The 16,606-nt window shown below is 36.8% G+C and overlaps 1 protein-coding gene across 3 annotated transcripts in view; it reads right to left on the bottom strand.

Moving 5' to 3' along the window:
- The window catches only part of LOC117159062 (fibroblast growth factor 18), a 126,583-nt gene that overhangs the window by 66,196 nt on the left and 43,781 nt on the right, over window positions 1-16,606 (bottom strand). The window contains exon 1 of one of the 3 annotated variants that reach the window (XM_033338578.2): window positions 415-2,099. The exons of 1 other annotated variant lie outside the window; for it this stretch is intronic. In XM_033338578.2, coding sequence (XP_033194469.1) covers window positions 415-416 — 2 coding nt within the window. In that variant the 5' untranslated portion in view covers window positions 417-2,099. Of the gene's footprint in view, window positions 1-414; window positions 2,100-16,606 lie in introns of those variants that run through there. One more of the 3 variants, XM_033338576.2, reaches the window with a different exon arrangement.

Genomic DNA, 16,606 nt, shown 5'->3' with positions numbered 1-16,606 from the left:
TCAGCTATGAAACGCAGTGCAATCTTTATAAGAGCTCACATCGAACACGACATAAAGTCTCGTTTTATATAACTTCACTTTCTCAATGCGTGTCGTAGAACGGGAAATATTAGTTCCACGTTACACGTCTATTTGCATGGTTTGTAGACTGTATCACTAGTTCCTAACACTTCACCCCCTGCCAGCTAAAGTACCGTTATCCAAGCATACACAGCTCGACCAAGTTCCCTCTGGCGTTAAACGCGTTCCTCGTGCAAACCTCTAAAGATGTTCGCTTTCGAACGAGCAAAAAAATGGTTCCATTCATCGTCGCGTAACCATGAAGATAACAAGATAAAGGAGATAGAATTTAACGAAATACGCGATAGAGCATATTTCAAGATACATGCCGTACGTGCTTGCTAAAACACTTACATTTGGTTCCGCGTTAGACGATGTAGATTGACGAGATCGTAAAGAGAGCGCGTAATCCGAAGCGGACGTCATCCCAGTATTCGTATACGAAAACCTTTGTCAGCCCGGAGTCAGGATCATTCACCACCGGTCGTCGCGTGCGCACTCGCGACCACTACCACCAACAGCAACACAACTATCGCACCACGGCTACCACCGACTATACAGAATGGGGTGATCGACAATGGATATCGAAACAAACAACTAAAACGCGCACGTGTAAATCACGAGCCACAGGAACGAACATTCAAGTATCCGAATATCGTGGCGGACATGCCGAGATCGTTCTTTTACCCGATCGCTTTCGAACCATTTTTAACCCGATCGCACGCTAAACAATTCAGATGGAAGAAAAATCGGATCCTCGAACGATCCAGCGGGATCGCTTCGAGGTAAAATCAAAACGTCTTCACTCGAATTTCAATCACCGCTATTTTTTTCTTTCTTTTATTTCAACTTGTTCAAAATTAAGGAAATCGGATCACTCACGTGCTTAAAGTGAGACGCATCCAGGCGCGTTGCGTCAGCAGCGTCGACGCATCGCGTCGGGCTGGCCTTCTGGAGCTACTTTCAAAATCCTTGCATTCAGCGACTTCTTATTATGCGATTTTCTTCTCTTGACGATACTTTTCACGGTTACTTCTCCCGTCGACTTCACTGATCGAATCTCTCTTACACTATCGCGCGAACACCGCAACAATGTTACTCTCTCGCCTCGTTCGATGATCGGTCAATGTACCAGGCGTATCCGTCATTAAGTCGAACCAGATCGCGAACTAACAGATTCACACATTACACTTTTAAACAGGCGAACTGAATAAAACGCTGGTAAAACTTGAATAATTCGCGGAAGAAGCCGAGTGAAAACCGTTCGTGCACCTTCGATTACTTCGCGCACTGCTACATGTAAACACTGCGCCGTGGTGGCGTTCGATTCCCTCGCAGCCACCACCGATCGAGCAAACAAACATGTAACAAACCAAACTCCTCAATCGCATCGGACACTTCAGCAAGATCGTGTTCACGATCGTTCAACCCCTGAAACCTTTGATCCTTAAACTCGCACTTTCTCACCGTGTTTGTTACAAGAACGAATTGGAAACGGCGAAAACGGTAAGAACCCCAGCGCGGCGCAGGTAGCAGGAAACCACTGGGCGCACTTGGATTTGTGCCAACATCGTCGTGACTGAGCAGTCGGTGCGTTACTGGGGATCGTTGGCGCTCACCCAAAGTGGCGTGTTACGATGCGACGAGGGTGGACGGTAAAAAGCTCCGAGGAAAGAGAGAGAGAGAGAGAGGGAGAACTCCTTTCGGAGTGAGGTGTTCTCGGGTATATGCTGAACCTGCGTCTCTCCTCAAACTTCTTCCTGCTTTTCTCGTGTATGCGATAAAAAACAAAGAACGAAAAGAAGAGGCGGCAAAGACAGGTCGATGATCGGTTGCGTTCTTTAGCTGGAATTTTGTTGGCAATACGTTCGATGTTAGATCGTTGACGATCAACACGTAGGAGCACGACGGCGCGTTGTCACTGCACGAGCACAACTACGACGTAGCGGCGACGGTGGCAGCGCAACAACACGACCGTAGAACGCGTAGCACGACGATATACAACTTGTGAGAGTCCCGGAGGCTCGGAGGCGCGCGAGTCAGCCCCACTAGTGTTCGCTCTTCGCTTACCTGGCCGCTGCCCTGCTGCCGTTGCTTGCCTAGTCCGTACCCCCACCCCTCTCGTGCTACCCCTCCACTCGTTGCGTACACGAGGCTGCCCCTCCATCGCTCTTACTTTACCCCCCTCTCTCTCTCTCTCGCTGTGTTACTACCCCCTCCCAACAATCTTTCTCTCTCTCTCTTTTTCTTTCTTCTTAACTCTCTTTCCCTTCTTTTCACCTCCTACCCCTTTTTCACTCCCTCTTAGTCTTCACATCTTTCCTAGCTGCCCATAGACCCTATGGGTTACGGGTATCCTTGCAACCCTATCGATATTGTTCTATTCTGCAAGGTAGGAAGGTAAATACGTTAAAAAAGCTGTTGGCGTTACTTTAGGATCAAAGTCGGTTTGAACCCTCCGGAAGTTGAGTAAACAAAAAGAAGTAAGGAGTAGCACTTTTCTTTTTTGGGGGATCGATCGTTGTTGAATGATTTCGATTTAAGTCCACGCAGGAGGCGTGTCGTTCGCAGTTCCTTTATTTACCTTGTATTCTCGTCGGAAACAATAATCGATATCCTTTTATCGATAAATGTACATTGGCTTCAATACATCGAGTAAAAGCAACACATCGAACATATCCATTGTTCGTGTAATAGTCTTTCTTCGTAATTAGGTTTGTAATATTGTTCTCCTTTCATTTGCTTTGCTCAATTGCAAAAATTTCGGCATGATTAATCAATTTCACAGCTTTATCGACACATTTATTTCGTGTCGGTTTTTCCTTATTCGATTCCAATTTGGATGTAAATATTTACGTATTATACGGCATACTGCGTGACAATTTACGCGACAATTTACGTGACAATTTAAAAATTCCAACATTCAACTCGTTTATTCGGATCAAACATACAAATCAATCGACAGATCAATGTATCGTACGTGAGAATTCACATCAGTGGCATAAACAACGTAACAACATTAACGTGCATCCTATCGATTGGATTCTTTCATATTCCGTCGTTACTTATTATTTTTATTTCGCAGCGAAGATGACGGCCACACGATATAAATTACGGCACGCACCTATACACCGTCTTCTTCTTTGTGTTGAATCAACCATACCGAGGATGACGCGCGGCTCTTACGCAATGTCCAGCCAGTTCGAAGTTTGTTTTCTCGAGAGAGTCAACGGCACAGTTCTTTTAATATACTTCGATAAATGTTAAAGTTACAGTATTCTCACGATGAACGTCCGACTGGTTCGAAGAGCGTCGAAGAAGAACAAAGGTGATCGCGAAGGAAAGAAAGTCGGATTGGTTGGAGAGCTGGTTCATCTCGCCCGGCCGAAGATGAGGTACTGGCTTGCAAACCGTACCGACTCACGTCTCGTCGAACGCATGCTCAACAACGAGATAATTAATTATCAATTGACCAGTGATTATCAGCAACACGCGTGTGATCGCCAGAATGTCAGACAGAAAGTTGGCGGATCACGCTCGTTTCGTGGAGTCGTTCGCTGCGTCGCTAGTGATGGAGAATTACATTGTGCGAGCGAACATTTCGCGTATGCCAGATACATAAGTACTGAGTACATCTCATAACTATAAAACCAATCTAAAATTTTTATTTCTTACGTAAACTTACGAAGCTATTCGAATATTCCTAGACACACGCTGCGAATATATTATGTGCGTTATATGAAACATTTTGAAAATTCATTAGCGCTGCTATGATAGCAGAATGTCGTGATCGTATTAGCGAAGCTTAACAAAAATCAAGATAGCTTCAATATTCAGTAGTAGTATTTTTAATAGTTATTGTATGATTTAAATGGTTATTCATTGTATGTATCGATGTTCTTCCGTTTTTCTTTTTTCGTTTTCAGTGAACGTGATTTATTCTTTTTGTAGAAGAAAAGGGAAAATTCTTTCTAAATACGATGTCAAACATGGTGTACTTCGTTCTTTTGTTATCGAGTTAACGTCTAAAAATGTATAACACGAGATATAAAGATTGAAAGCTTTTGAGTGGTTTCATATATTTACAGTCATGAGACACAGTGTATTATGCGAAGTCTAGATTCATCGCATTCCGATGCAAAGACTCTTTCCATTTTCCTAGTTTTCATATGTGTGCGTTGGCAGTTATACTTTGCTTATGCGTAAGAAATGCGATAGTCTGTGATCCAGATAGTAGTGAGACACGATCTAACATAAGAATTCAGCTTTGTATGTTTAAGCAAATTTAATAAATCTACGTCTTCTGTTGTAAATATAGCTTCGATGACACTATTCGTATTTTAAGTTACATTCCACAGAGTAGATGAGTTAATTCGTCATTTGGAAAGGAATTAAATTGCTAATAATTTCTAATAGTATCTTCAACTTTTTAAGAGACGGAAGATAATTGTGATCCGAGAAGGACAATATTTGCCCGGAGGGTCGTTAATTAATTTCTGTCGATACCCCGAACTGTTTGAAAAGAGATTGTCACTCGAAATTCATGGAAGACAGCCGAGCCAAGGTTTCTCTAGGTCTTATTAGAGTTCCGACTCGTTGTCGCCAAATCGTATTCTGAATGGTCTAATTTTCCGTTCACGGAAAAAGGACTGTTGTGTGAGAGAGTTTGGCACCTCGCAGGGCCGTACCATATTGACACAGTTCTACCGACATTTGCCCGTTTCTGTCTATGTAAATCTTGCGTGAAATCTCGATCTCTTCTCCTAGCGACGAAAAAAAGCGGTTATGTAAACCTAAACAGTTTATCGATAGTACTAAGTAAAAAGCTAAATGGAATGTTTGTTATTTTCAAATAACTTTGGCAAACGTTGGCGAGTATGTAATAGTACGTTCCTGAAGATCGGTACGTTTGATCCTGGAGAGACACGATTCTTTATCTTGACTATCTGGCCCACTGTTGTTATGCTACACGTTACACCGTTTTCGAGTTGCCCCGGAAGGAACGAAACAAGCAGTTAGCTTACTGCTGAAGATGAGAAGTCGGCTCCAAGAAAAAAATGGTCAGAAGCCGACGCTTACCCGGGAATAAGGAAAAATTTGGGTGCACATTTAATTATTGAAGGTGACAAATGCCGGTGCCAAGTGCAGGTCAAATTTACGAAAGTACCTGACTAAAATACCTGAGTCCTGCAACGGTTTAAGTCAACGTACAATGCAACAGGACCTCTGTCTCGCTTATCAGGTGGAACCAAGACGCCTACCGGGTCGTGAAATTCCGATTCCATTTACGTTCTACAAAGAAATACCCTTCTCACTACACGAAGTTTCCATCGAACGACCAAACTGCAAGATTTCACACTAGCACAAATTCATTTTTCGGTTTCTTTTTTTGTCGACAACTTTTTCTTTCTACGACTGAAGCACGACCCTTCTTTTTTCTTTTTTTTTGTGGATCTCAGGCCTTTACTGCAACTATTATATTTCAATCACTACATTTTAATAAAATACATTTAAAATATACGATTATGTTCATCGATTTATATAAATGAACCTTTATTCTGAAATTTTCGTTACGATAGTATAAAAGTAGTTGATAAAGTATAGAATTTTTCAATTGTTTTCATGTATTCATTTGTATCAATTGTTATCATTTACTCATGTAGCCGAAGATAAAACGATTGAAAATTAACACCGTATCAATAAAATCATAGTTTTATAAACAGAAATGTTAAACCTTAGAATTACCAATAACTATAGTATTGAATTAAAATGATTTATGTATACTGAAAAAAAATGTTCTGAATGTCAAACAATAAAAACAAATGAGATTACACGCACGTTTCTCAGCTAAAAAAAGAAAAATCACGAGTGCAAATGTATATCAATTATAATTCGCCAAGATTCTTGTTGACACGTGACATTACATAAGTTATGTGCATAAGCTACGTCCTTCAACATTGAGTATTCGAATCACGAAGGAGGGTAATGATCACTTTTTATTCTTTGATAAACGTTTACGCTAAAATTTGAAATATCACGAATCGATATTGATTAAATCTATCTTCTTTCTACGATTTATTGCTGATTATCAAGGAAACCAAATTTCTCGAAAAAAACACTGCCTATAACATTAATGTTTCATACACAGCACATGTATTTTCCTATACATTTGCTAATGAGTAAACACGAATTTAAATTGAAAAAAGGCTAACAATAAAATGTATTATTCATACTAATTGTACGCTGAATATGTAACTAATTGTTAACGTGTTTTTCTTGTATTCTTAATTTTCCACTTAATATATTTGTTTTCCTATCAATATCATTAAATGACTAAATATTCGGTCTTGAAGGTTAAAATACTTTTCTAAAGTAAAAAGACACCTGGACGAATAAGAGACTTAATCAGATAAGTTAGTTTATCTTCATGAGATTTGGCAGATTAAAAACTATTCACTATGGAATTTCTAAGAATTATATAATTACGATTAATATAAGAATATTCTATTGAATAATATTATACTATATAGTTATTATCACAGTTATTATAATATAATTTAATATTGGATTCTTTTATTCATAAGTCAATTTTAATATTAATTTTTTGGAATTTACTGAAAGACTATCAACTTAATCTAATACAGAGTTGCTATCATTTGGAACGTCCTGATTATATTGATTGTTTTAATCACGAAAATTTCAATTACTATGATAATGTGATTTAAAAAATCCGTGTACTTCAGATACGTTAGTCTGCTAGATACAATTCAACTAATTTCGTTATTTACGAAATTCTTTTCTCTTCCAAAGGAAGAGTGTTCATGATATTACATATATTATTCGGCAACTTTATTCTCGATTAATAAAACATTCTGTATATTAATCTAATTAAATTATACAATATGTACGATATGTAACATTATTCATAACGAAAATAAGTAGATATATACAATCATGTTTCTATCTCAATAAATGTTAATTTCTTAACAGCACTGGTATATAGGGTGTGCCCAAAATCGTGATACAAGCTGAAAGGGGAGGATTTTCTAGGAAAAAGCAAATGGAAAATGTAGAGTGACAATTTGTGAAACAAGTTTTCGGTTGCGAGGAAATCTACGATAAAATTTCGTCAAGTACACATGCATTTAAGAGATAACGAGAATCGGTTAAATAGGTTTCTACGCATTTAGGCACTCTGTTCCGTGATACAAGCCGAATGGAGCTGATTCTCCGTGCAAAGTAAGTGGAAAACGTAGACTGACAATTGTCAATACAAGACTTCATTTCCGAGAACATCAACTTTGAAGTTCCGTCTAGTTGACTTTCGTTACTTTTCAAGTGCACGGGTATTAAATTTCCGGCTTCCTTTGTACAGAAAATCATCTCCATTCGGTTTGTATCACTAAATAGAGTACCTGAGTGCGCAGAAACTCCTTCAACCGACTCTCATTATCTCTTAAGTGCACGCGTACTTGACGAAACTTCATCGTTGATTTTTCTTGATAACGAAGCGTCGTTTCAAAAATTTTCACTCCACATTTCCGATTTGCTTTTGCATAACAAGTCACCTCTGGTCGACATAGCATTTTCGATGCACCCTGTATTTTTAGTAAATGCAGAAAGAAAAGATATGATTGTGAGACTCGTCGTTCTAACGAGTTTGATAGTTCCAGTGTTTAATCATAAGACACATAAATTATCAGACATTAATATGCCTTACCATTTAATATAAAACTAATATTTTTGTATATTTCTGGATCTTAAAAGTTTCAAGTTTACATTTTTAACTTGATAATTTATACATTTCAAGTGATGTACGTAGTTTCAATGATAACGATTAAAACCAGATGACAGCAATGATAGAAATGGAATACAAATATAGGCAGAAAATTGATTGAAGAAAAAGATCATAAGGTAACTCAAGTGACCGTAAAGAATACAGTACATTGTATATCACAAGTACATAAGTCACAAGGAGTTTCTTTCAACTCGTGTAGCTTACAGGCCGGTACCGAGCCCTGTGGCGTAGCAGCATAGTCTGAGTAAACCGCATTTAATCAGTTTGCGGTCGCGGCCCGCTCTCTTATATCCTTTTAATACGTTTTCTCCTTTCTTCTCTTTCTTTACTCTCGCGCGACACCACGTAATTCAACTCCCGCGCATATGTAAGCCAGCTACGCAATATCTACGCGCTGTACGTTCCTTCCTTTCTCCGGATAAATGACCAGAATAGCCTAAACACGAATCTTTTACAATAGTTCTGGTTACTCTTTGATCATATCAGAAAAAGAAAAATAAACGGTCTACGTACGATAATTTTTCTAGCTAATTCTTATAAACATTTTAATACTCATGAGCATTATTATTGGGACACTTCGTGAAATTTATTGTTTTTTTTACTTCGAGAAGGTACGTGAATTAAATAACTTATATATATTTCTGCAAACTACAATATCTGTTTTAATATATTAGAAAACAATCAACTATATATGTAATAATAAAATATCCCGTATATTATCGTGCATGGATATTAATACCAGTCACTGTATATGTATAACACCAGGTTTCAAATCAAATGTTGTATATATCATTAATTACACACGTTTAGATAATATAAGATGCAATTTCCCCTAACAGCTAGGTGAATAGTTTTAGTGCGAGATAATGATCGGAATTCAAGATGGAATTACTTTATAATAGCTATCATTTAAGATCGAATCTTAAAGACATCGCTTTTTTAAATTCTATCCTTTGCCTACGACAAAAAAGACATCCCCTTTATATATAGGTCTTTGTGACTTGTATTAATTAATTCGATATATGTAATACGATCACTCAATTAACTTATCACAAGACTCGATAAGTTTCAAATGAAACGGGAAGTGGTGGCGTATCCAATATTTTTAATCGACTATATAAATTAACGTGATAACGATCTGCGTTATTGGTTGAAAACAGTATTGAACTTTGTATTCGTTTGTATTCGTTTAAATTCGTTTTCGTAGAATTCGGGAGTAAGAAGGTCCTGCGGCAATTTTTAAGAGGTTTTACGCCTGTTTCGGAGGCCGACCGGCAATTTGGTGGAATTAAATAATAGTCCGTCCCATTAACGTAACGATGCGGCTGAGGATGTCCCGCAGGATCCACGAGAGGATTTTGAAAGTGGATGGAGGCATACCAGGTACGTTCACGTTTTATTTCATCGTAACGTGCCACGAGGTATACGTATACCTTCATCTCAGAAGTCAGGACCCTCCAAGGATTCATCCTCGATCCTGTGTGGTCCTCCACGGCTCCTCGAATTATTACCAACGATTTCGGACATTCCTGCGTCAATCTTAAAATTTGTCAAGAATCTCAAACCCGCGATCACACGTTCCTGGTGATGTATTCCGAACGAATCGCGGCTGGGTGATCTATGAATTCACTGGTAAAACCGATTCTGCGTCAAAACATGGTATATGTATGTATATATGTATGTAGTCTTGATATCGCATGGGAAAGATATGATATTACGTGTTATTTATATTTTTTAAACGTTGTGTATATACTTAATCCGAAAGTTAAATAAGAAAACAGTTTTGATATGGAATTGATGAGCAGTGTATTGAATTTTAAAATTACTCTTCTATAAAAAAATATAATTGACGCATTTTCACTTATAATCTTCGTTTATAAATTTTACAATTGCAGTTTTGTCATTCGAGAATGTTATCCTGTCTTTGCAGTTTATATTCCAATTTATCCGAACGTAAGTAAGGTGAGAAATTTCTGTGTACTAGAAATTGCACTGAAATACGTTCACGGTCGTTAAATTAACTGTAGAAGTGGCAACAAATCCTTCAAAGTCGACTTAGCATCCATCCAAGAAACATCGGATTCAATAAAAGTTAACGATTAGTTTCGTGCCAGCGATGAGAAAATGAAGACGTAGATGTAGGCATAAAAGGACAGTGAAGCTGATAATCAACGCCCGGCTCGATCCTTGGTAATACCTTTTAGGATGCTGCGCGTGAAACTCGAGCTCCTATAAGCGCAAGAATGTGCATCGAATGTTGCAAGTTGTCACGTTATGGTGCCTCTCACGGTAAATTTACAGATGGATTGGTAGTGATTTTTCTGGGACCTGAAAGAGACGTATTTGCCAGTGACGATATCTTTAGGTGATACACACAACGGACGGAATGCCGCGAGACCCACCGCAGCTTTGTGACACCACAACTTTCTGCTGCAATAACATTCGCGCCTTTACAACAACAGCTTGTCCTCTGAGACGAGAGATCCACTCTGCAACAATAATACTGCATGTGTGGCCTTCCCAGTGGTGCTCAAATTTTTCGCATCGTTCATCATCGACTACGCAAATCCAATTGTACGCAAATTGCGTACCTACGATTATTCCTATACACTTCGATCAATTATTTTCGTCAATTTAAACGTAGAATTTTTGACCACGCTAGTGTTAAACATCTTATTTCTAAATAGATGAACATCGTGTGCCATCGAGATATGAATTTATCATCTTCTTTTAAATTAGCCTAAATATAGGAAGCTTCATTCTAAATTCTAGACTAAGAAATGGTAAAAGACAAATTTCGAAATTTCTCTTCTTTTCAAAAACATGATATTTTACAACAAAATCTACAGTGCTGACAGTATTTCTAGTCTTCTTCGTGCATCGAGATATTCTATAAATTTATATATATATGGGAATATATAAATTTAAATATAGCATTTATTAATAATATTACCATTAATTTTAGGAGACTTATTTACCAATTATAGATATATACATAAAGATACTCTTCTGTTTTAATTCCGTATCGATCGAAGATTTTAGATAATAATATAATTAACACGAAAATTCACTTATCTAATCGTAAAAACGTATCGAATTATGTGTAATAATATTTTGGATCAAATTCGAACTTTTCATCGAGCGTAAAATTGAATGAAGAAGTACCTCTATAAGATTTTAAAGAAGCCATAACCGATAGGAATGCAAGATGAAACGCGAGTCGGGAAGTGAAACGATGCAGGAACGTCGTCAAGGAAACGTTCTAAACTACGAAGGTAATATTTGCAAACAGGTAATAGACGCCTTAGGACGGCGCCTCGATAAGTGGCGGACTGTTCTCTTGTTGTTCAAACCGACGCGTATGTGTGAATGAATTTTCTGTTCGCAGAAAGCGCGGAGAGTTTCACAAGATTTCCATTCAAGGAGCCCTCTTTCGTTGCTCTTGCCAGCTTCTTCGCTGTCAATCACTGAACCGTGGATTGAAAAGTACACGGAAATAACACAGGACAATTTAAAGTCTGCCAAGGATCAGATACATGTGTAGTATCTCGTGGTGTAAGTATAAATACGGAAACGATAAGAAATTATTTTGTTGCAAACAATTTGTTACTTATTACGATATTTTTACGATAGTTTAAATAATATATAAAATGTATAAAATGTGTAAAATATAAAACGATTCGTTTATATCTCGATTTTGAATGAAGAGTAAAAGTACTCTAAAATAATATTAGTGTGATATGTCGCTCATGAATTGTAACGTTTAGACTATAATATATATGAACACTTTATTTTAATATTTTTCCAGTTGACCGCTATTAATTTAAATAAATTCGTAATTAATTAGATTATAAGTAATATGTAAATAATATTTTTCACAGTTCACGTCTACTTCCATATAATTTATCACTGCATTTAGAATCAACTAATTCTAATAATTTGTAACGTGTGTTTAAAAGCACGTTAATGGTTTAGGCATTAAATCCATTTCATCGCTTTCCTTCCTTGAAGCAACGAGAGTACATAATAAGTGATATCAGAGTCACATTGAAGCGCGCTTTAAATCGCAATGTCGCTAAATGCATACGTACTTACACACGCGTGATTTTACTCACATGCATGACTATGTGCAAGAGCGGCAATCGCACATATAATAGAAACACCGCCGCTGATTGGAAAATAAATTCGAGACATCGGCGTGCCTTCGATAAGATTGCAGGTCCGCTGTCGTTACTCTCTCGTTATCGCGACTTATTTATTGTCTGCAGATACACCTATACCGGTACCAAACCGCGATAGGATGAGCGCGTGCTCCGTTTCCAACGAAGATACCGCTAACAGTAATTCCCATAACCATTCTGTGATCATACTTTCTTCTTTTGATTTCCACTTTCCTGTTTCTTTGTATCGTGGTTTACTCTGTTCTGTTCATGGTGAAGTCGTATCGGCGCTCTGTGAATTCGATTCTTAGAAGTGGAATCCGTTCGAGAAATCTGACTATACCAGTATGCACTCCTCGAGTTTTTGTATTTTAATCTCATCGTTGTTTCAACGAACCAAAGAACTTTCAGTTTCCAGTTCTTTCGGAACAAGGCAGAGAGAAAATTCTACCGCATTATATGCATTAGAAGTCAACGATGAATTTCTCAACAAGAATCTAACCACTACAAAACTCAGTCGAAAACAATAGATTAGAGATGTAGCGACGAAGGTTTTGGCCGACTAGCCGACTAATCGATTAATCGGCTCTTAAGAAGTCGACTAGTCGGTCGACTAGTTTGGTCATTTTGGTCATTGTCAAGCACTTGTGCAAAACGCGTTAAATTTATGCTTATTTAATATTGCGAAAGCAACGAAGATTGTTTAATATTGTTTGTTATGTTTATTTTATTATATCCTGTTTCTTAGTTTTACAGAGATTTTTGTTATGGTAAAATTGAGAAACAGTGACCAAAGCTTCTAATTAATTGATACTGATTTAGTTTATTTCAATAAATACTAGTTATTATTTCTAACTTTTTATGCAATAATTGTATTACATATAAATATGTACCTATAAGTAAATATACCGCATATTAGAAAATATTAAAATTATACTAACGACGGTAAAGATAGAACATCGTAATTTTATTTCTGTGCCCTATCTAGTTATCAGCAACACAGCTGATCAATCGGCTTTTTGTACCGACTACTCGCCGACTAGTCGTCGGCTACAATAGGAGCCGGATAGTCAACTTAACTGACCAATCGTCGACTACAAAAGTGGCCGGATAGTCGGCTTAATCAACTAGTCAGCCGCTACAGTCGACACATCCACACGATAGATAATATCGAACAGATTTAAAATTGACCACACTATATCTACACGTGTGTTCCTAATTTCAAAACCTGATCCACCAACGTATAATATTTGCTATTGTCCAATTATTATTTAAAAAGAAACCTTTTTATAAAGAACGCAGTAGGGTTTAGTATTTCAATATATGCTATAGCATGAAAGCGATGACTGATTATTGACAATTTACACGTATATTTGTGAACTCGTGAGTTAAACGTGCGAATGAAAATTGCAGACTGATAATAAAAGTAAAACAATCGCGTGTCGATAATTCATTCGAGCGGATGAACAGATAATAAATTTTTACTTAATGCGTAAACACATAACGAAGTTCACTAAGTATGAACATTGTCGCAAAGGAAAGGAAACAATAAACGATCATGGCCGCAAAGTGAGATTAAACAAATAAGAATGATGAATAACAACGAATGTCTCTAAGGAACGAAGTACCAAGTGAACAATGTTCACTTATCGAAGATAATGCAATAACACTAATTCGTTTGCGGGAAATACGTACTCACTTTACCAGGAACGAACGTGTTTAACAATGAGTTAGGGAATTTCTCATTGTTATCTGCCAAAGAAGACTCCAAGCTTATTGCGCGAAGAATGTAATTTATTCGTTACGGTAGTCCGCGTAATTCTCATGTGCCGTAAATATTAGATTTTTAAGAAAACGTAATTTTAACGATGTTGCTGACAATCATCTAATCTGGAGTATATACTATAATACTCACTGCACACGTACTTTATTGTCAAATACAATTTTGTTTTGTAAAATTATAGTATTTTTTATACCACTTACATTTAAATTTTCTTTTGTCCGTTACCATATGTATATTATCTTACAAATCTATGGATCCAGTTGTCGTCCGCCGTCATCGACGCTTCAGAAACAAAAGATGTCGATTCACGTCCTCCATCCGTAACGTGTTAATTTTCAAATAAAAAAGGAAAAGAAGAGAAGAGGAGAGGAGTAGGAAAACACAAAGTAAGGAGATGCGTTGACGAAGAACAGAGGTGGTTGAACCACGTGGTCCGGTGAACGAAGGTTACAAAGTCCACGTGTCGACGTGCTGTAACCCACGTGTCAATGGGACAGGGACGCGCGAATACGTGCGCGGCTAATCGAAAGACTTTACGCGGCCCTTTACGCAAGCGCCAAGTACTAACCCGTCTGACGCAAGTAATACTGGCGCAAAGCCGTCTTATCAAGATGTCTCGCATAAGCTGTAGCTAAGAATCATTTAATTGGGGATCAGCCTGATCTTACTGTCCATAAAACCGAACGGTCCAGAACGATACGTAAGTGGAAGAAGCTGTCGGTCGACTTCCGACTTCCGCACGGACGGACGCTCACTTCGCATTTCTCTAATGGAACGGGTATATGGCGAATCGCGAAGAGAATGAACAAACGTGAAAATCTGATGGTTAGTATCTTATAAGGCTTGTAAGGCTTATAGCATAAATACAATTGTGTAAGATGAAAAATTGGAATTATAGCGAGTTAACATTAAGATTATGATTAAGTTTAACGTAAAGATTTATGGCATTTATGGCATTTTTTATGGAAATGTATAACTCTATTAATATAATCGAAGAATCTATTTATCTATAATCTATAATCGAATCTATAATTAAATATAAAAATAATATAATCTGTAATCGAATCGAAATGAAGAATTACTTCACACCCTACATATAAAAATATATCACATAAAATGTTACCAATATCAAGATAATTATCTGTAAATATCGCTTGAAGATATTTTAGCTGTCTTCCATAGATTTCCTGTTCATGGCGCCAACGTATCAGGAAAATGCGACATTTTTTAAAGAAAGTTGCAAGGAATTCTCAGAAGAATCACCAATGGAAATGAAGGCCAGATTAGAAAGTGATCTACAAGATTAACTTGATTATCAATAATTATCTCTAGCCGATTGTCGAATTCTGATAAAAGTTTCGCAACTGTTTTCCTTTTCGTAGAAGAAAAAAGGGTTCTATTCCTGCTTCTTTAGAATAATAATATCCCAAGGTCCGGCGTTCTACAGTGGCGCCGTAGTATTTAGCGCTGACAATAAGATATCCGTGTGATATCCCGGTATCGACAACGTCGCAGTAGTTTCGCTTATTGTTAATCAACTGTAAGTACTTTCTTAAGAAAATTCGAGAAAAATGTTATGTTTGTAGTCGTTATACGTGATTATGAACGCGATATAGATCATGAATGAACTGCAATCGTTGGGTTATATGATTCATTTATAGCACATATCGGAACTATCTTTAACAGTATATTTTATGATAAATTGCACTTTACGTTTTATTTTTGTTCTTTGATAAAATTAAGCTTTTTTCCCTACTCTTAAATTAGCTCCCATAACATCTTTCCTTCATTATATTTTCAGTCGAAGTTATACGGATAATTTATTTCACGTACACAAAGTAATTTTGTGCCTGTGTGTTTTATACGATTATATAATTTATTTATTAAATTTAATAACTTGCATAATTTAATTTTGTTTTATAATTATTTTATTCCGCTATTTACAGATAAATGTACTTATCGAGAGATTGAATTATTTTTATCGTATCGTACTTCGGCAATTCAAGTGATTACTCCAAACGCTATCCTACAGTTTCGTACTGCTGATAGATTAACGCAATGCTCGGATAATATCGGCCATGGTTAAGATTAACAGCCTTATCACCGATGTTATTCCGAATTAATCCACGATACAGAATTATGTGGATGTTTTTTTCCACAATACATATTATCTTTATGCAGAAATATTGCGAATATCGTTACTATTCGTATCTAAAAAAGTTCCTTAGTATATTAAATGTTACAATACATTCATAATAGATTTTCAATAGAAATGTTTAAAACAGATAGAAATATTTTGATTTCCAATTTAAATTCTACTTATATTTTCATGAACAGATAAGAGGTTATTTTATCATTGGACATTTAGGACTCTAAGAACAAATACCAATACAGTTTCAGCTGTTGTATCTCATTTCGTTCACTTGCCATTAAATACTAATTAGAAAAATAGATTATAAACAGAAAATGATATCCTTCGTTGAAGATATATAATGAAAAAACTGGTGAAATGACTTTGCAGGTCAATAAAAGATTTCATCACGGAATATATTTCACAGGAAATAGCAACAGGAAACTCTTACACATGGTATTTCCTTTGTTGGGTAAAACTCTATCAGATAGCTTTTAAGAAGTTAATACGAGTTAAGCACAAAAGTATTTATTGTAAGAGAAGTTAATACCGATCAACACAAAAGTATTTATTGTAGGGGAAACTCGGTCAAAATTGTGTGGCTGTGTGTGTTTTGGGTAAAACTGGGACATAGGTACGTCTATTTTTAAAACGATTTAAAATTTCCCAGCCGT

Source organism: Bombus vancouverensis, chromosome 7, assembly GCF_051014615.1.
Source record: "Bombus vancouverensis nearcticus chromosome 7, iyBomVanc1_principal, whole genome shotgun sequence".
NCBI lineage: Eukaryota > Metazoa > Arthropoda > Insecta > Hymenoptera > Apidae > Bombus > Bombus vancouverensis.
This window is presented reverse-complemented; position numbering and strand designations above follow the sequence as displayed.